At 38.1% G+C, this 21,745-nt stretch overlaps 1 protein-coding gene across 1 annotated transcript; it reads left to right on the top strand.

Moving 5' to 3' along the window:
- The first annotated feature begins 307 nt into the window (after window positions 1-307).
- Window positions 308-20,218, top strand: LOC113332471. The gene is made up of 11 exons (XM_026579006.1): window positions 308-584; window positions 691-1,258; window positions 1,370-2,178; window positions 2,330-3,047; window positions 3,155-3,474; window positions 3,571-3,686; window positions 18,284-18,370; window positions 18,457-18,777; window positions 18,885-18,938; window positions 19,763-19,832; window positions 19,941-20,218. The coding sequence occupies exons 1-11, from the start codon at window positions 308-310 to the stop codon at window positions 20,216-20,218; spliced, it is 3,618 nt and encodes a 1,205-aa protein (XP_026434791.1).
- Window positions 20,219-21,745: the final 1,527 nt, after the last annotated feature.

The following is a 21,745-nucleotide window of genomic DNA, read 5'->3' as shown; positions in this document are numbered from 1 at the left end:
TCTACTACACCACGGGCCGCTAAAACAAATGCGATTATGTATGTGTATTCATTGTCATAAGATTCAAAGTAATATATTATGCTTTAAAGACTCTAGTTTCTAGAACATTTACTAGATTTGTGCCCGTGCTACGCACCGGGCATATTTTTTCTGTTAATTTGGTATGCGCGGGGTTTCATCCCTTCCCGTGGCCATGTATTTTTGATTTGGTGTGGTGGGAAAAATATATTAAATAGGTGGAGAATATGTGCATATTTTATTCCTTTTAATATCTTGGAATGTGCGTGGGCTTAATTCGTTTAATAAAATGAATGCTTTGAAAGAGGTAATTAGAAATCAAAAATGTGATTTATGTTTGGTGCAGGAGACTAAGATAATGAATATGAATAGAGGGTTGGTGAAACAATTATTGTTTGATGATGATTTTGATTGGTTGTATCTTCCTTCAGTTGGTACTAATTGTAATAGTGGGGGGTTGCTTTCAATCTGGAATGTCAACAAAATTGTGAAGGAAGATGGGAGAATGGGAGTTAATAATCTTACTGTTGGTTTGTGTTCTAAGGTGAATGGAAGGAAATGGGGATGTATGTAATGTTTATTCACCATGTGGTTATAATGAAAGAGAGATGTTTTGGAATGATCTAACTGAAGTCAGAAGTTGGTGGAATGGTCCATTATGCTTTGTTGTAGATATGAATGCTGTAAGAGGTGAGGAAAAAAGGAATAAAGGAGAAGGTGAGGCCAGAAATAATGAGTTTCTTAATAACTTTATTATGCAGCATGAGTTGGTGGATTTACCATCGGTGGGTGGAACTTATACTTGGTCTGACATGCAAGAGGATCCATTTCTTTGCAGGTTAGATAGATTTCTTTTGAGTGTGGATTTTGATTTACTCTTTCCAGATGCAATTCAGGTGGCACTTACTAGAGTGATCTCAGACCATAAACCGATAATGTTGGTGACTAAACCTAATATTAAGTCAAAACCTTATTTTAAGTTTGAGAATGGATGGTTGGTGCATAAAGATTTTCTTAAAAAGGTGGCAGAATGGTGGGGTGTTATGGAATTTAAGGGTCAAGCTAGTTTTGTATTCTTTAAGAAGCTACAGAACTTGAAGTATTTTTTGAAAGAGTGGAGCAGGAAGGAGTTTGGTGGAGTTAAAAAGGAAAAAGAGGAACTTACTCAGAAAGTTGATTGGTTGGATCAAATGGAAGAGACTCATAAACTGTCAGATGTTCAATTTGGTGAGAGGATGAAGTGCTTGATAAGATTGAAGAATATAAAAGATATGGAGGCAAGGAAGTGGCAGGTTAGAGCTAAACAAAATGAGTTCAAATGGGGTGACTCAAATACTTAATATTTCCATAGAATTGCAAATGCTAGAAAGAAAAGGAATACTATAGTTAAACTTGAGGTGGAAGGAGTGGAAAGTCTTGATCAATATAGTATTAAAGCTAATTTGAGAAGTTACTTTGAAGGCTTATTCTCTGAGAAGAATGACTTTTCTTTTACTTTGGATAATTTAAATTTTCCAAGTATTACTGAGGTGGAGAGAGTTGAGTTGGAACAAAAGTTCAATGAAGAGGAGGTATTTGATGTGGTGAAGCATTTTGGGAAAAACAAATCCCCAGGTCCAGATGGGTTCTCAATGGAATTCTACAAGGTGTGTTGGCCAATTATTATGTCAGATTTTATGAACTTGATGGAGGATTTTTACAAATATGGATCCTGGGATTGGAGGTTGAATTGTTCATTTATAACTTTAATCCCTAAAAAAGAAGATTCTTGTTACCCTAAGGATTATAGACCTTTGAGCTTACTAGGTAGTGCTTATAAGGTGTTATCTAAAGTGTTAGCTAACAGGTTAAAGAAGATTATGCCTAAGTTAGTGTCTGAGTTTCAGGGAGCTTTCATTAAAGGAAAACAAATACTGGATGGTGTGTTAATTGCAGGAGAATGTGTGGATAGAAGATTGAAGGCAAAGAAACCAGGAATTTTGTGCAATATTGACATGCAGAAGGCATTTGACAATGTCAGGTGGTGTTCTTTATTGAGAATATTGGAGAAACATGGTTTTGGAAGCAAATGGATTTCATGGATTAGGTGGTGTATATCTTCTACGAATATTTCTGTTCTTGTTAATGGAAGCTCTACTGAGAAGTTTAAACCTTCTAAAGGTTTGAGACAAGAAGATTCTTTATCTCCTTTTCTGTTTTTGCTGGTGGTGGAAATATTGTCTAAACTTATTGATGATGCAGTTTTGAGGAAGCAACTATGGTTTTGAGGTTGTAGAAGGGGGTATTATGATTTCACATTTGCAATTTACAGATGATACTCTTCTTTTTGTGGATGCTAAAGAGGAAGAGGTAAGAAGACTGTTGCTTATACTGAATTCTTTTGAGCTGTGGACAGGAATGAAGATAAATTTGGAGAAGAGCACAATAATAAGTGTAGGGGCAGATGAAGTAGTGGATTCTTTGGCACTGGAATTGGGATACAAGGTGGAGAAACTTCCATTTAAGTATTTGGGGTTGCCTATTGGTTCAACAACTAGATGTGTTTCAGTGTGGGATGAAGTTATTAAAAGAATGGAGGTGAAACTAGCATCTTGGAAGAAGAACTTTCTTTCTAAATCTGGGAGGTTGGTCCTTATAAGAAGTGTTTTAGCAAGTTTACCTGTGTATTTTCCGTCTTTAATTCCTTTCCCTATGTGTGTGGAGAAGAGGCTTAACAAGATTATGAGAAGGTTTTTATGGGATTCAACGGATGAAAAGAGGAAAATGAGCTGGGTTTCTTGGTTGAAAATTTTTAAACCAAAATTTTTAGGTGGTTTGGGTGTAAAAGATTTGAGGTGTACCAGCAAAGCTCTCAAAGCAAAATGGATATGGAGATATGCAAATGAGAAGAAAGCATTATGGAGGAAGGTGGTCCAGCAAAAACTCAACAATGGTGAAGAAGTTTGTTTACCTTCTAATGATGAATCTCCGCAAGGGAGAAGCAACTGGAAAGGGATTTTGAAGTCAACTGAATTCATGGAGGAACATGTGTAAGTTTTAAACTGAACAATGAACATGCTATAAGATTTTGGCTTGACAATTGGACTAATATTGGTGCTTTGAGGTATAAATATCCTGCAATTTATAAAGTATGCAGTAGAAAGAATTCATCTTTGTCTGACATGATTGTGGACGGGAGATTGCATTGTCAGGTCAGGAGAAGACTTTATCATTATGAACAGTTGGAATTGGACTTACTTTGTAATGAATTAGTTCCTGTACATGGGTTGAATGGGGAAGCAGATGTGGTGGAGATTATGGGAGGATTTTCAGTTAAGATGTGTTATGATTTATTGGTGCAAGAGGATGTTGTTTGTGATTTTAGCAAGTTTCTGTGGAAAAATGGTATTCCTCCAAAGCTGAGTTTCTTAATGTGGGCAATTTTTCATGATTCATTGCCAACTTATGCTATGCTCAGTCATTGAGGTATGCACTTTGAGGATGTTAGATGTTCATTATGTAAAGGGGAGGAGCAAACTTCAGATCATCTTATGCTCAGATGTCCTTTTGCAGTTAAGGTTTGGTCTTATTTCATGAAGGCATTTCAGATCTCTTGGGTATTCCCTGACACTGTAAAGAAGAATTTTGAAGCTTGGAGCATGAATAACTTGAAAGGAAGGTGTAAACAGGTCTGGTGGTAGGTAATATATGCAGTGCATTGGCAACTTTCGAAAGAAAGAAATAACAGGGCTTTTGGGGGAAGAGCTAGAGATGCAGATGAGGTGATTAGGCTAACTAAGCAGAATATTGTGCTTTGGTTTTCTGATAGGATGTATTCAAAGATTTTACTGTAACTCAAGTTTTGATTCATTGGGAATCAGTTCTTCATATGTGATTTGTAGAACTATTCCCTGGCTTTCTCATTGTACATTTTGTAAATATTTTTTTTAATATAAACATTCATTATTCCAAAAAAAATTGTGCGCGGGATTTTCTCCCGCCCCGTGGCAATGCATTTATAATTTGGTGTGCGCGGCGCTTCACCACGCCCGGTGGCGATGTATTTTTCATTTGGTGTGGCGAGGCGCAAATACATTAAATAGGGAGAGAATATGTGCAAATTTTACAACTTGGTGTGCCGCGGGGCTTCGTCCTGTCCCGTGACAATGCAATTTTGATTTTGTGTGCGTGAGGCATTACCCAGTGGTGATGCATTTTTCATTTGGTGTGCGCGGGGATTCGCCCCGCCCCGTGCCGATGTATTTTTTTAAATTGTGTGACGGGGCAAATACGTTTAATATGTTGAAAAAATTTGTAGATTTTATTTATTTTTTCCTTCTATCTTTACAAAAAATATGTGGATTTTTTTTCTCTTTATATATTAATTTGGAAAAAAAATTTCTTAACAGTAGTTACTCGGGCTCCAAATCGTGTGTGCCTTATTTTCCATGTGCCCTCTATCCCTGCGAATGTCCAACTAACACGTGTCCATGTTATAAATTGTAGGTGCTACGGAATTAGTTGGGTTTAAACCGGAAAATTGAGATAAAATAGGTAAGATATATATTCTTTCCTAGATGGTGATTTTGTAAAACTGAAAATCTATCCCTTCCTCCCCGTGGCACTCCAATCTATCCCTAGATGGTGATTTTCCTAGATGGTGATTTTATAAAATAGGTACGACCATCTGAAGCAACTCTCCCAATTCAGGAATGTAATCAACGGTTGAAAAATTGACACTAGAAAAAAGAATGTTATTTCTCGGTTCAAGGCTTTAATGTTAGATTCTTTTCGATAATTATTCGATCCTTTCCAATTAGACTGGCGAGTACAAATAGGTCAATTAATATCACCGTCATGATATTTGAAGTCCCATAACAATGTTGGTTTCAAAGCTTGTACAACCTTAACCCAACCAGTAACACACATGATCAGTTTTTGGTGATGCTTGTTAGAGACAAAATCAGAGAGAGTTGAGATATGTTTTGAATGGAAATCTAGAACGTTATTTTAGATGATTTTACATCCGTTGAAATGACACTTCATCTCCAACATGCATCTTTTCATAGTGAATAAACATACAATATTTTCCTTCAACAGACATCTTTTTAGGTGGATCACAGAATCCTTCCATAGCTGTCGTACCTAACACTCCAAACTGCAAGGTATTACTAATAGGGAAATAGTTCCACCATATAAAGCATAATAAACGGTGACATGTAATGGTGTATACTCTGATTTTAAATAAATTAAAGTCAATCGAAATTGGAGAGTTTCAGTACCTATTTATTTCCTTAATCTCTCACATTTCCTTATCAAAATTCGGGCTTAGCATAATTTCTAATTTGCGGCTTCCATCTTTTGTTGGAGGATAGAGAGTCTGATCACCTAGTGCTCAATCCAACGAGCAGTCTATCTCAACTGTAACTTGAAATTAATTTGTGTAGCTTAAAATCCACCAACCAGATTTGTAACATTTGACGAATGCAACTTTCTTTCCTTCAAATTCATTCTAAACAATCGGAAGCAACAATTTTAATAGCAGCAGCATTTTGTGTTTCTTCTCTAGCTTAGGAAACCCAACAGATAACTCCAGGCTCACATTTTAAATGAAAGTATTTTTACAGGCAAAGGCTTATGGAGGGTATTAGGTGATGGAAAAAAATGGAATGGCGCAACAATCGAACATTTCAACCACTAGGAAAAATCTAAAAATAGATTCAGTGTCTGAATTATTTAATTAAACAAAAGTCCAAAGATCAAATGTGAAACCAGAAAAGTTGTTTAAGCAAAAAAAGAAACCGACGACTGATAACCCACTGCAAAACTTGAGGTTTCTTCTCTTGACCCAAGTAATTAATTGTGTGCAAAATCCACAAATAAAAAGAGAGATATGTGGTCAATTTTGGACTGTAATTCCATTTTCACAATCCGTGGAAACGTTACAAGTACAACAGTACACAAATCAGAGATATGATTATCCAGTTACATAATTTGTTCCAATACAATGCATACTTATTTATCATTTAGAATAGTAAAGAATTATAGATTTGCAGTTACAAATTGATTCTTGAACGAACAACAAATAACTAAAACATCTTTGACCAGTGATCAGGACCTATTAGACCTTCGGATTTTCTTCCGATAATAAATCAGCATTTGATAACTAAAACACTCTTAGGTACAACTAATAAATCAGCATTTGATAAGCGCAATAATTTAGTTTTGAAAGGAGAAGTCATTACGACAATTTGCAAAGATCTGATCTCTCATTTTGGCATCCAAACTATGTGTAAAGATTCCCACATGAAACCAAAACTCCGATCCACCATCTGAATTTAGAAACGGCAAACTCTAATCAGCAGCAGAGCAACGGCTCACTACCACTTCCAGTCTCCTCTCTCACTATGAAATCATAGGGTTGGGTTGATACTATAACAAGAAAATTGGAGCGATTTACCAAAAGGCCGTTGAAATCATCCAATTGTTGGGTTGATATTCTGTGTATTGTATGCAAATTCTAGGGTTAGGTTGATAAACTTTGGGATATACTAAAATCTCCTTCGATTACAATCTTGCACCACTTCTCAAGCTCACTATAGACACACGCAAGCCTACGGAAAAATGGTAGATTGCTTTTCAGGATAAAGAATACCCACCTCACTATTGGCACTATCCAAAAAGACTAATGCATGCAACTTCTTCCAGTGGAAGTTGATGCACGCTACAACCCGGTCAAATCTTGTTAACAATATTTATGCGTAAAAGCTACTAGAATAAAGCTGGTGGCTGAAAGTGAAAAAACTACTAGATATTATTTGGTACAAACCGGTCATGCCCAAACTGCACTTTTAGGTGGTACAAATCGAATGGACCAGATGATATATGAAAAACAATCAACGATCACAATATAGACCTAGACCGAATGGACCAGATCTCTAAGCCTATAAGAAGAATAGTTGTTCTCATTAGTCATTTCTACTCCGCCTCCTCCATCCGTGTAGTGAAAGGAAAAAAATTCCAAACCCTAAACCTAAAAAATCAACACCAGCATCCAACAAATCTGTCTCATTTTCATCTTCTTCTTCATGTTCTTCCATCAATGGAAACAAAAACAGCATCCAATACATGTTGTATGTCCATCAACAACCATCACACGATGATTTTTCCTCTCAAGAAACTATCATATTTCCCCAGTTGTATTCTATATTATTAGCATCTTCTCTCTGCGTTATCTTTGTCCATGTTTCAGAATGACTTTTACGTTAGATTTTGAAGAGTTGGTTTTAAGGCGTTATTAAAAAACTCAACTGAAGATTTCTTAGTAAAAGATTTAATTTGTGTATTTGTATGTGAAAAGCATTATAATGGATGTGTAACATAATTTAAGACTAATTTGAATTGTTATTTTTTTTTTTCCTGAAACATCAATTTCAATTAATTGTTATTTGCATCTATAGGTTTGTTTTTTGGTTTTATTTCTTTATTTTATTTTGTAACCACACACTTAAAAGCTAATTTGTAAAACATTAAAATTGTGGAGTTCCTCACTCCATCCAGCATATATACTGCAAGTCCGATGCAACCTTGCTGTTCATCATTCAATTACCAAATAGCACCGGCAAAAGGAGTAAGAAAAAACAGACAAATCCAGACCATGAACTGTTGCTCTTCGTGAAATCAGAACAGAAATACCAAAGACTACTGAACTGTTGACCCGAAAACTACCGTTTCAAAAAAGAAATTTTTGACAAAAGGGAAAAATTGATTAAAAGGATCATTAGGTCACCAAAACAGTGACACAAGATACACAAAAAGAAACAAAAAGTGTCAATGCATCATTGCATTCCAACTACATAGCAGAGTGGATAACTGAAATCCTGAAAAAATTGGCAACTTCAAACCCCAATTGAACATCAAACATTTAATCTCCTTAATCAGCTGATCCAAATCTTTCTTCACATTATTATGAATTCTTGCATTTCGTTCATTCTAGACACACCACCAAATTGCAAAAGGCAAGATGCTCCAGATTTTCTTTTTTCTGCTTATAAATCTTGTCCGGCATCTATCACCCCATTCCCAAAGGTTTGTCTTCACATTTCTAGCTAAAACCCAATTAATGTTGAAGCTTTTAAGAAAATAGGCCCATATATCAAAGACAAAACTACAGTGCAAAAACAGATGCTCATTTGTTTCCATACAAGCTTCACAGAACACACAGGTGGGATCTTGCACTAATCCAGCATTGTATAAATAATCAAATGTTGGTGCGCCACTGAAGTACAGAGTCCAGACAAGAAAAGATACCTTTAAAGCCACATTTGAGTTCCACAACTATTTATCAGGGAAAGTTAACAAGCCACCAGTTTCAAGAGCAACATAAGCATTAGCCACTAAAAATTCTCCTCCATAGCGCCACTGTCTTGAATCTTCATTCACCAACCTAGAAGGATCTCCAATAATCTGCAATAAATTAGCCACCTCCAACACCTCCTACTCATTTAAAGTTCTAGAAAAGTTTAGAATCCAGGCACCTTCATCAGAGATCAAATCACTTACCATAGCATGTTTCTGTCTTGTAATCTGAAAGAGTGAAGGAAAAAGTTATTTCAATGGAAATTCCCCAATCCACACATCTTCCCAGAAATGCATACACACACCAGCACCAATAGTCAGTTTAGTTCCATCTTTCACAAAGTCTCTAGCCTTCAAAATTCCAGACCAAAGACTGTGACAAACTGAATTCCTTGTCAGAGAAGGAAAAAAGGCCTCCACAACACCTCCAAATTTTTGATGTATAATTCTTCTCCATAATGCAAACTTCTCACCGTTTCAAATTTTAGTTTGTGAAACTGCTCAAGATTTTGAAACTTATTTGAGATTTCATATTTCAGCAGTAGCAGCATTACAATAAGCAGCCGAAGCTTATTTAGTAGGTTTGATTGAAGATACTAATTTATGACTAAAGATATTCAACTTGCCAGGAAAATCAGAGGTGAACGTGCTTGATTGTGATAATACAGAGGGTTTCAGTCGTAAATGCTTTGTTGGGAGTTTTTAGAGTTAATGGATTTAGGATAGATCTGTGTCTATTTTGTTTCAGGCATGTTGGGACTTTAATGTTTTTTTCTGAAGTTTCGATTGAATTCAATCCAGATGTACCGGTCCCATTTATGCTTGATATGCTGGAGGTGTTGCTGCAATACCTTTGTTGTTCGTGTGTTTGGTGATATGGAGTTTAATCTTAAGCTTTCGAGGAAGCACAAGTTAATTACTAATATCTCAACTAGAGATGACCAATTTTATAAGTTCTATGCACCAGATTAGTCAAGATGGATGTTATGTGGCATATTATAAAATTATATTTCAGAATGTGTTTCAGCAAAGTTTCCTTCGAATTTTGTAGGATCGAGCAAGAGAGAGGAGAGCACACGCGGAAGAAATAAAACGATTACATTGATAATCAGTTTGGTGTACATTGTCTCATGGATTACTAGCCTACTTATAGTCTCACAAACTTGAGAATCACTCAAAGTAGTTTCCTAATAAAAACAAACTCTAAATAAAGCACACTTCTAGAAACACAAAGAAACTCTAAATATAGTAAAACTATAAAACAAGGAACCGACACAACTTTCTCTTCTAGTTAACTCGAACTTCCAAATATCGCATAGTGTGTCAATTGTTCCTGTTGATCCAACTTGACTGCGTCAACTGCAGCAGTTGATCCATTCGGACTGGATCAACATCATATGTTGATCCACGATCCAAAACACCATATTTTGGTTTAACTTCCAACGTCCTCCCTTAAACCAAGATATCATTCAACGAGAATTCCGTAACCCTCTTCTACTCCTCATCTGCTTCCATAGATCGACGTTAGCACGTCCTTGTCTTTTATTATTTTCCATTCCTCTTCTTCCATAGATAAACGTTAACATGTTCTTGTGTTTTCTCATTCTTCTTCAAAGATACTACCAACAAACCCTTACTCCTTGATACTCGATTATAGCTTATACCAACTTCATGAACACACCGGAATTCCGTCAGTCAAACTCAAACTCAAATAAAAAAACAAAACAAAGCACAAACATCACACTAACTAAAAAACGAAGCAATCTTCTAATTTTTCTTAACAACAATCTTTAAACACATTCCATAATGTCGCCTTACCATAGCAACCAGCACAAACTTCTTTCTTCTTCATCGCAGCGGAACATCATTCTTAACAAATCCTTAACAAGCTAGAAACACCTCCTTGTGCTCTATTCAACTTGCTAACCAAACACAAAACCAATTTCTTAACTCATCACCGAGCATTGTAGCTCACCTTCTCAACACTTGTTTACCTACTTCAGTCGCAGGATTTCCACTCAACTCTTCAAATTCCACACTGGAATTTCTTCACTTCTCTAAGCCAAATCCCCACTTGGATTGCTTCACTCCACTTGTAGACTTTACTCGCCTACAATCTTGTCTCACGCTCACAACCTTGTGATGTCTCTTCCACAACACATAGGCTTAACCTCTTTTTGTTGTGTTCTCATACATCACCCCCTGGTGATTACTTCTCTTACTTCACTACCTTACTGTTGTATTTCTTCTTCACTTCATATTTACTTCTTTGTTCTAGTCACGCTTGTTAGAGTCATAACTTTCACACTTCATTGTTCTTCAAGATTCTCTCACAATCTTTTTCTTGTTATGCTTCTGCCACAAGCAATAACTAACACAAAGTCTGCCACACTTTGTATGATTTCCAAGTTTCTGCCACAAACTCTTCAATCACCATGTTTGAGCTTAATATGATACGATCCTCCCTTAAGCTCAAACATAACCATCCAAACATTCCTTGTCATTCTAAGTCCCTGAATTCGAATTCAATTTCATTAAATTGTACCAATCCCTCTTATCAACAGCCTTGCAATACTTTGATCCTTCTTTGACTTTGAATCCATGACCTAACCCTTCAAACACCACTCGCCTTAAGCTTCTTTACCTTCCAAAATCAACCAAAGCTCTGCCACAGCAACCCTTCAATAAAATACCTCAACAATCATCAACACACACAAAAACTGCTTTCTGTAACACCTCTGCCAGAAACTATCACACGTTTATTGTTGTCATCTTATGTCACTCAAAACTGTGACATTCTTCTGTAACAATTTCTTTTGTAACAACTCTTCTGTAACAGATTCTTTTGTAACAGATTTTCTGTAACTATTATGTAACAATTTCTATAACGGTTCTGTAACAAATTCTTCTGTAACTCTTCTGTAACAATTTCTGTAACTGTTCTGTCTTCGTAACACCCATCTATGTTGTTACTAACTTTCAATAACTCAGAGCACCTTTCCTGACCCTACCACCTTCGAATCACCACAGCATCACCATGAACAATGGCATATCCAGTTCTTCTCCGTCTTAACCATATCATCTGTAACTCACTGCCATGAAACCATCATGATTCCATTCACTATCAAACAACAACAACGACGTAACTCTTCTCGATTTACCAAAATCCAATCACCACCATCGTTGCCATACTCTTCTCTTCATCACAGACTTCTTCTATCAATCACGACATCAACAACGTCTCACCATCACCATCATGTTCGAGTTCTTAATCTATGATCATCATCACTGCCACCAACTCTTCAGTTGCTGATCGTCATGGCCACCATCTCTGTTAAGCTTCACTGTCATTCAAATCTCTACACCGAGCTCTAATCAATGATCACATCCAATTCCATCAATCACCGATGTAACTACCATCTGCCAACATCACTCTCAACCACCGTTCCCTGTTGTCCCATGAGAATCACCAGCGTTAATAATCACCAGAGGTATACTCAGATCGATTAACTTCTGGTCATCATCGAACCTTGCAGCTCCCATCGAGTTCCACCATGATCAACAACACCTTTCAATAGCAGCAACCAACCAATTCTTCCTGTCTCACAACTCGAAAAGATTTCTTTTTACTCTTGATCTCTACGTTTTTCTCTGCATTCTCACAAAACTTTTCATCACAGCAATCACCATCTCCGTTTCACAGCCCTGAAACTGAATTACTTCTCTTCCAGCAACGTGTTGTGTTCACAACATAACCTCATGAACCAGCATCTACGGTCCATTAACCCTAACCTGACGAACTTCATCTCAGCATATCAAACTAAAGCCATTGATCGACTCGGCAAGTTAAAACTCTCGATTCTGCAGACCCACACGAACAAAGTTCTTATGAGTTACAGTAGACCTTGCACCTCCTTCACGAACAAAACCTAAAAAACCACAAACTTTTTCTTTCTCTGTCAGCAACAACCTTTTTCTTTTAACTCGTCAAAAACCTTGCCCAACTACTTCTTTTAACAATTCTCTACCACCGGAAAAAACTAAAAAAAAAAAATCTTCTCGAACTCACACCTTCAATCTTTCTCTCTTTCTCCTCTCCCTTCCTCTAACCTGGCTCTGATACCAAATGTAGTATCGAGCAAGAGAGAGGAAAGCACACGCGGAAACAATAAAACCATTACATTGATAATGAGTTTGGTGTACATTGTCTCATGGCTTACTAGCCTACTTATAGTCTCACAAACTTGAGAATCACTCAAAGTAGTTTCCTAATAAAAACAAACTCTAAATAAAGCACACTTCTAAAAACACAAAAAAAAAACTCTAGATATAGTAAAACTCTAAAACAAGGAACCGACACAACTTGCTCTTCTAATTAACTCGAACTTCCAAATATCGCATAATGTGTCAACTGTTCCTGTTGATCCAACTTGACTGTGTCAACTGCAGCAATTGATCCATTCGGACTGGATCAACATCATATATTGATCCACGAACCAAAACACCATATCTAGATTTAACTTCCAACAAATTTTAACTAAACATCCCGTAAAGAAAGCACGAGAAGAGATGAATTCAAGTAATAGGAGGAAACTAACGGCAGCTGCAATAGCATGTCAGTGGGGCAAACTTCCTTTCCAATTTCGGTGGTTGGGTCGGTACTCAATAAGTTTGACCTAATTGTGCACTTTAAGATTTTGATCCAGAAGATAAACCAACCCGAGGTTAGACCTTATATCTCATATTAATATAAAAACATCCCTGCTTAGAAAAACCAAAATATACTGTGGGCTAATACAAAAAACATAAAATTGGTTAAAAAGACCAAAATCAACAATTCCTGAGTGAAATGGACAATTAGATTTTGATACTGTTTAAATGGACAAAAATGTAAAAATAGGCAGGATGTAACCAGTTTCATCGTGCCCATTTTCAAATATTTTATTTTATTTTTAATTTACACAGGATGTATCCAGTTTCATCCTTGATATTTTTTAAATTTAAGATAGGATGAAACCAGTTTCATCCTTACTATTTTTTTTTTTTTGGCCATTTCACCCAAACTATTTTTTACTCGTCCATTTGAACCGTGATTTAAAAATATTTGGACAAATGACCCATTTTCCGTACAAAAAAAATATCAAACACTATTATTTTACGGATCTTATCTGAATATAATACTCCCTCTGTTCCACTTTACTTGATGTTTTAGGGTTTTTTTTATGTTCCAAAATAGATGAGAGTTTTAGTAATTTTCCCAAATGTTCACTAATTTGTCCTTGGTTAAAATCACAACATACCATTAATTCTCATCGTATTCCGCAGATAAATAATTTTAAAGTCTACGCCATGGTGGAATATTTGGTTTATCCCAAATAAATTACAATGGGATCCGTGATTTACACTAAATTTAGAAATTAAAGTTATGTGCTTTAAATTTTTAGGAAACTATTAATATGGATAGATTTGGAAAATATTTATTCTCTATGTTGTTTCTTAATCTGCGTCAAAAAGTGTAGAACATCACGCAAAATGTAACGGAAGGAGTATTCAACACCGACTGTTGCTGCACATATTCAGAGTTGGTGGGGCTGAATCATGTCGTCGCAAACAGAGGGGGGAGAGCCTCGATGTACGATTCCAAAAGGATAGAATTGAATATTTTTAGAGGAGAAGTGGTTATGACGTTTGGGAAGATGTATCCGTCTTTTATTTCCAATGTATGTTTTAAGGTTACCACAAAAAAGTAACACCCCGACCAAAGAACCCCTCTGATTTTGGAAACGGCACATTTTTATGCGCAAAACCCCGGCAACTAGTTTTGCCTCGTTTACTTTCTACTCTAACTTTGCAATTTCTTATTTCACCTGTGGTGCTCAAATGCACTCTCACAAACCTCTTTCGCTGTTTAAATCCTCTGGGAACCAATTCTTGGTCGCTGCCCTCTTAGCTGTTTGATGAATTATAGAAACCATAAAAACACTTCATAGCTTCCTACAATAAAACCAAGTAGACAGACATTCCCATGCTTTAGATCATGCTCTCGGGAAACTTCCTGTAATATGGTGAATTATAGAAACCATAAAAACACTTCATAGCTGCCTACAATAAAACCAAGTAGATAGATATTCCCATGCTTTTGATCATGCTCTCGGGGAACTTCCTGTAATAGAAACTCAACCTCACCAACAAATGAGCCAGGTGGTCTGACTCACCTCAACAAGACTAGCTACAATTGGCCTCATATTTTTATCTGACGTTTCTTTTACAAAAATGATAAGAAATGCACCATTTGCTCTCCTATCGCAACATACATAATTACAAAACTGAGCTACACACATCAACTCACAATCTCGAAGGGAGTGAACATACACGTACAATATACAAAGCTTAGCTGCTCATCGACTCACAAACTAGAAGGTGCAGACATTGGAATTGCGATTCAGAAAAAGTGATATTTTTGCCCTGTTTAAAAAAAAAATGATTTTTTTCTCCGTTTCATAAAAATTGACATTTTGTCCCGTTTCAGAAAAAATGATATTTTCTCCACGTTTCAGAAAAATGATACTTTCGCTCCGTTTCAGAAAAAGTGAACATCTATGGTTGTATTTTCTAATACATTTTTTTTTTTTGAATTTTTAAACATTTGTGGTTGTAATGGATCTTCATGGATTTTTTGAATTTTACAAAGATAAAATGAGAAATATATAAAATTGGCTATACAATATAGAGTTGTTAGATAGTGGTCAAACAAACATGATTTTAAGAGACATTATATAGTGATATTTATATAGATATAGAGGTAAACCTCTATATAGAACCCTCTACCTATATAGAGGAAAAATAAACATGGTGTAATTGATGGAACCTTTTCTAGTAGAAGTTGATGCATATATTTATATTACCGAGCTATAGAAAATGTTGACAAAACATCCTCCAAGAGGAATTTGAAATCACTCAGAAGTGGGTATTTTTAACTTCACAGCATTACAAGTATGCTTCCGGCTTTGCAAACTTCGCTAAAAGCCTTGTTCAGGAAGAGAACCGACAGCTAACAGAAATTGACACCACTATGACCCCTGCAACGGTAAAGATTGAGAGATTATGTTCACATAATTATTGCTTAAGCTACCTTCCAAAATGACTTCTCCACATCCAAACTACAATTTCTAGTCCAAGGGGTTATCTATCATGAAGATCTAATTCATATTGATCTGAGGCATCACTCTCTTTCTTCCCTCAATTATACCTGCGCATTTGCAAAATGGTTACGTAGTTTTAGTATCTTAAATTACTATATAAGGGCTCACGTTTTAAACATATTCTTAAACACAATCAATACTAATATCATCCCAAGTCTTGGACGTGGGAAGTCCTTTTACTCATTTGATGAGAATAAAGTTGTGTTCTGGAAACGCCTCAAGTAGCTCCTTCCATAGTGTAATAAGATCATACAAGTACACTGGTTTTGAGAACTAAGATATCAGGCTAGGTTTTCTTTTTCCTTCTGACAGTGGAATACTTAAAAATAAGACGAATCTAGATATAGAATTTCAATTACAATCACCCTCCATGTATATGTGTGCGTGGGCCTAAACCTCATAAGAGATTACTCTGATACTGATGGGGATACATACAATATGAATCGATGGCTGCTGAAACTTCATCAACTAAAAAGCCATTATCCACTAACTGGGGCATTTTTTCTTTTGTCGTCACGTAGATATTCTATGGAGGCGGGACATTCACTAAACATGCGGTGGGTTAGCAGTTTGATTTGCTACAAGTAGTTTTTGTTGTCTATTCCCTTCTTCTCTAGGTTTACTTCCACACAACTTAGTATTGGAATTAGTTTGGTGAGGTGTTCAGCTTATTTTGTAATAAGGTTCGGCTATAAAATGCGTGTCCTTGTCTATGGATGATTAGTGAGAGCACGGTGCACGATTAGATTAAGTGAACCTAAAACTTCTCAATAAGAAGATTCTTAGACATTTATTGTTGTGCTCATTCCTCACCATCACTTAATCTCCCATTACACTTGTGTTATGAGTTTTCTTAGCTAGTATTATGATTGTGAGTCTGAAAATCGAATTTGATAGATCCATATTGAGATTTTAGGTACACTTTTGTGTGTGCGCAGGGGAGTACGGTTACCTAATTAAGTGACTTTCTTTTGCACTAACCAGATACTCCTACCTGATACAATCCCATCGCAAGCAGCAATTTTAATAGCAGCAATTTGTGTTTTATGTCTAGCTTGGGCAACCCAACAGATAACTCTAGGCTCTCATTTTAAATGAAAGGATTTTTATAGGCAAAGGCTTATGGAGGGTATTAGGTGATGGAAGAGAACCGAATGAACGCAACAATCAAACAATTCAACCAGTAGGCAAAATCTAAAAGTAGATTCAGTGTCTCAAAAGTCCAAAAATCAAATGTGAAAACCAAAAAAGTTGTTTAAGCAAAAATAAACCGAAGAACGAAAACATTTTTATGTTCGTTTCTTGTTCTTCTTTGATTTTGTTCATGGTAGAGTTAGGTTTGTAATTTCTAGGGTTTTTCTAAAAATCTCCTTTTCTGTTTTGTTGTTCTTCTTGTTTATTTTTAGGTTTTAATTATCATTTGTTTTTTTATTGACAGGGTTTACTTGATTTCTGGAAGAGATTGAGGTATATTCACTTTCTAATTGTTTTGGTGTGAAGAACATGTTCAGTAATTCATGGATTTGTATGGTTTAGTTGTATTTTGTATGATTGGTGTCATGTATAGGGTGTATTTGTTGATTCAATTTGTATGATTAGCATCTAGCCACACACCACATCCAACGAAGTAGAAGATGATTTAACACAAAGTGAAGATACACAGCAAACATAGACACAAAGATATATGTGGTTCGGTATGATTACCTACGTCCACGAGGTGAAAGGATGAATGTTATTATTTCTTTTCTTTGATTACAAGATATTCTCTCCTTCTCAAATGGTGTAACTCTCAAACACTCCAATGTAGTGTCTTGTTTTTCTCACTTCGAACCTGCCTCTCTCTCTCGACCTGCCCTTATATTTATAGGCCAGGGTCGACATACAACAGAATTACAATGTTGGTCACATTACATCAATTTAGTTGTTCCCTATCGGACCTTCACTGCTCGCCCGACTTTCTGGTTTGACTGATAGTTCTTCACCCGAGGCCGAGTCTTAATCGTCTGGTTAACATGATGTCACCCTTCTCTTCTTCTCGTTCCTTTATTTGACCATCTTCCTTCGTCTGACCGAGTGCTTTCTGATTGTTCGCTCGACCTGTCAGAGGATAAGGGTCACGTCACATCCGACAACCATTGGGCCATAACGTCCGACCCACGTGATACCTCCCTCTTTGCGTTGCCTGGGTCTATCTTGTGCTTCACCGCTCTTTGTTCTTTGGTGTATCACAACTTAGGATCTTGCCACCTAGCCTTGTGGATTATCTACACCTACATTTATGCCCCTTCTTTCGCTCGTGTGCTTGGCATGAGGGAAAGAAAATCGCTCCACCTTCCCACGTCCTTGAGCATGCCGAGAATTCCTCCATGCAGTTCCCCACTAAACATCCCATTATGACTTGTAACCGCTCCTGTCGGTCAAGACACTTCATCCTATAAATATATCCCTTTATGTTCTCTTTCCTCTATTCGCCATTTTCAGAGAAACCAAGCGTTGTTCTTTCTTCTTCTTCACCTTCCTTCCTTGCCGACCAATGACCCATACTGGGACCGAGTTCCACTTCTTGTTCGCGGCCAAATTTTGCATGGTAGCTTTCCTCCTCCTCAATTTCCTACATAGCCTTATCCCTTCTGGGTGATTAACGATGATAGGGTATGTTGCTTTCTTTCCACTTTCTATGATTCCTGTTGTATCGGCTTGGGGTACTGATTACTTTCTTGTCTTAGGTTAAGCCTCAGGGAGAGCCTACCAAATCGTCTTCTATTTCCAAGAAGAAAAGCGCTGGCACAAGGGTCGAGGAAGACCAAGGGAAGGTAACAAACATATAGATTTTATTCTAAGTACATGTACTTGCCCCTGTTTTTTGCCTTCACGTGTTTTGACGCTGAACCTTGTGTAGAAATTCCCTAGGCGTGAGGATGAAGATGTTGGAGGGTCTGATACTGTTGGTGGTGAAGGTTTGGTTCCAAGGCGTAATCCTCCTCGGGGAAAGGTGGCGGCAAAAGGAGTGGTGCTGAAAAGCTCGGACGCTGTGATCGACATCCCCGATCAAGAAGATGAGGACGATATATTCGGGGACGAGCAGCTGTTTGATGAGGATGCTGGTGGTCAGAAGGAACGGGAGGTTCCCGTGGAAACTGCTATTGTGACTCCTATCGTGCAGCCTGGAGCTCAGGGGCCGACCCAAACATCGCTCCAAAAGCTGCCCCAGAAAAAATGTGTGGGTCTCCCTCGGGTGTTCTGGCATCTTTTACCATATCGGGCCCTATGTGTGATTCTCTTGGCGTATTACACTCGGAGGAGTTCGGCTCCTATACTGATGAGCAGATGATTGCTGCCGTGCCCTTGTACCATGACATTGCGCCGGTCTTTGATAATCTGGTAAGTGTTTTGTTTGAACTCCTCGTTTTGATGTTATCGGGCCTTACTAATCTCGTATTGGGATGAAATTTGTAGGCGTTGAATCGGTCGAGGTTGGAGGCTGCACTCCACCGATAAGAGATTAGGAAGTTGGAGGCTTCTCTTCAGCAGGAGAAGGAACGATCTCTTGATCTGGAGATCAAACTCGCCGATGCTCAATGTATATTGTTTACATAGTTGTGCTGATTGAGTTCTTCGTACCAATGTCCTGAGTCAATTATTTCTATTCTAGCCGAAATATCTAGTATAGATAGACGCTTCTTCGGAGTATAGGCTTATGAAGAGAAAATGGGATATCGAGAAAGATCTTGTGGAGAATCTTCGACAACGAATTTCCAATAAGGATGGGAATATAAACCAACAGGAGGCCGAGATCCAGCAACTTCAAGAGGAATTGGACAGATATCGCCTGTTTGAGTATGTCTCTTAGGAGATAGATAACTTACGGGATCGCTTGGGCATGTTTCAGAGACTTGCTAGTGATAAAACGTTACTAGCCGATACTGGAGAGTCAGAATGGTTCCCTTAGGCTTCAAAACCGATATCTTCATGAAGATCGGCGACGAATTTTGAGGGAAAAAGCTGAGGCCGAACAGTCCAACCGAGATCTTCTTGAAAGGACCAAAGGTTTCGATAATCTGTCCAGTGACCTAGAGTGGACCCAATCCCAGTTATCGATACTAGAATTGTCCTATAATCGTCAGAGGGCCGAGTGGAGCGATCACAAGAAATATTGCCCTTCGAATGAATTCAATGAACAATACTATAATGAGTTAACTTTGAAGCTTTCTAAGGCCGAGGATGAGTTGTCCAAGTCCGTGGAGTCGTCAGAATCTGTGTTTTCAACCCTATCAGGTCTCTGGAGTGCATGCTGGGGTGGCCTTAAGACCGAGTTAATTTGTTGTTTTTACTCCGTGTTCTGCTATATTCCGTGTTTAACATGCTTATAATGTTTTGTTGCAGCCGAGCAGGGTCGTGCTAAGGATCTGGAGAGAGATGTGCACAACCTCGGGCAAGAGGTGGAGCAGTGGAAGAAGGATGCAGGTGATATGAAGGTTAATCTCCAAGCTGCCGAGTCGAGGTCCGAGCTGCTTTCTCAGCAGATTGTGGACGAGAGAAACGCTCATCAGAGCGAGCTTGCTGAGGCGATCAAGGCCGGTGTAAACGAGTACATTACGCAAAAGCGCCGCGAGGTTGCTCAGAGGAAGGGAGAGGTCGGTGTTGTTCCATCCAGAAGTTGATCACGCCTTTTGTAGTGATGCGCCACTAATTTTCCCTTTGTTGCGGGTTGTAATTCGTTTGAACACTTTTCCCATGCTTCTTTGAACAATTTCTTTTAAATGGGGTGCTGCGTCGTCAAACTTGTTTTTCCTTTCCTATTTTCCTTGACAATTTCCGCCTTTTCCATTGTGTTGACAATTCTCTTGATAATTTCATCCTTATCTTGTTGTTTATGTTACACACCTGCACTTGATGTCACATGTATTGGTTATTAGTGCCTTTTCTGTCGAACATGCTCAACAAGGAGGGTCATCGGGCCTGATGCCATGTCCCAGCCGAGGTATCTCATCACTATCTTTTAGATTCAGTGGAAGGGTTATAGTCTCCCTAGGTCTAGGCTCGATAATCCCAAGTGGTTATCGACCAACCAACTCAGGAAAGTGGTCACGACCACCTGCGATGGGGGTAACCTTTCATATGTAAGTAGGTTACCTAGCTCAGAAGAAATCATATCTTAACAACCTTTGGTATCTGGCTTCCAACCACCAGTACCCTTAGGCTACCTCGGCACTTGCACACTGCCACTGCCCCGAGTATCGAATAGACAGTCGACTGTAAGTCACCTCGACACTTCCACACTGGCTTTGCCCCGAGTAAGAATGACCATTCGAGTGTAAGTCACCTCGGCACTTCCACACTGGCTTTGCCCCGAGTACGAATGACCATTCGAGTGTAAGTCACCTCGGAACTTCCTCACTGGCTTTGCCCCGAGTACGAATGACCATTGGTCGCTCATGTCATATTTCCTACCCCTCGCAGTTTTAAAGATATGAATGACAAGTATGTTTTCCCGTTTCCCTCGAACCCCTCATGGGTAATAGAGTTTCAGATGTTGAGCGTTCCACGGTTTTAACTCGGGTTTGCCGTCTGGTTTGAGTAATCGATAAGCTCCCTCGCCAGCTTTAGACACGATTTTGTATGGTCCTCCCCAACTTGCCGCTAGTTTACCGCCCTTTTTATCACGTTCCCAATCGGCTAGATATTTCAACACTAACTGCCCCGGTTGAAACTCTCTTAGTCGAACTCGTTTGTTGTATTCTCGTTGTAATATCCTTTGGTAATTCTACATTTTTTGCAATGCCATCTCCCTTGTTTCCTCCAAGTCATAGAGCTTGGCCAATATTAGATCTGCCGATATGTTTAGCCTCCAGGCTTCAGTTCTTGTGGTGGGTATCATTGCTTCAGTTGGTAGTATCACTTCGGTTCCATAGGTCATCATGAAAGGTGATAGACCTGTTGCTTCCCTTCGAGTGGTTCGATAGGCCCATAAAACATTGTAGAGTTCTTCGCACCAATTACCGTATTCTCCATCTAATTTTTTCTTTATATTATCGGCGATAGTTTTGTTTGTGATCTCGGCCTGCCCATTACTTTGAGGGTATATGGGGGTAGCCTTGCTTTTTCTGATGTTTTAGGTGTTAAATAGTAGGTCGATGTTTTCTCCCTGGAGCTGTTTTCCATTATCCGAGACGATGGCCGCCGTTACT

This window comes from Papaver somniferum, unplaced genomic scaffold (assembly GCF_003573695.1).
Source record: "Papaver somniferum cultivar HN1 unplaced genomic scaffold, ASM357369v1 unplaced-scaffold_131, whole genome shotgun sequence".
Lineage (NCBI taxonomy): Eukaryota > Viridiplantae > Streptophyta > Magnoliopsida > Ranunculales > Papaveraceae > Papaver > Papaver somniferum.
The sequence above is the reverse complement of the archived record's forward strand: the minus strand, read 5'-3'. Positions and strand labels throughout refer to the sequence as shown.

What these genes read in the sequence shown, in the direction of transcription:
- LOC113332471 (XM_026579006.1), top strand. Translation starts at nt 308, where the DNA reads ATGAATGCTTTGAAAGAGGTAATTAGAAATCAAAAATGTGATTTATGT. An exon ending in GAATGGAAGGAAATGGGGAT is followed by an intron (nt 585 to 690) that starts GTATGTAATGTT and finishes GCTTTGTTGTAG; the next exon opens with ATATGAATGCTGTAAGAGGT. An exon ending in AGCTGCCCCAGAAAAAATGT is followed by an intron (nt 18,778 to 18,884) that starts GTGGGTCTCCCT and finishes ACTGATGAGCAG; the next exon opens with ATGATTGCTGCCGTGCCCTT.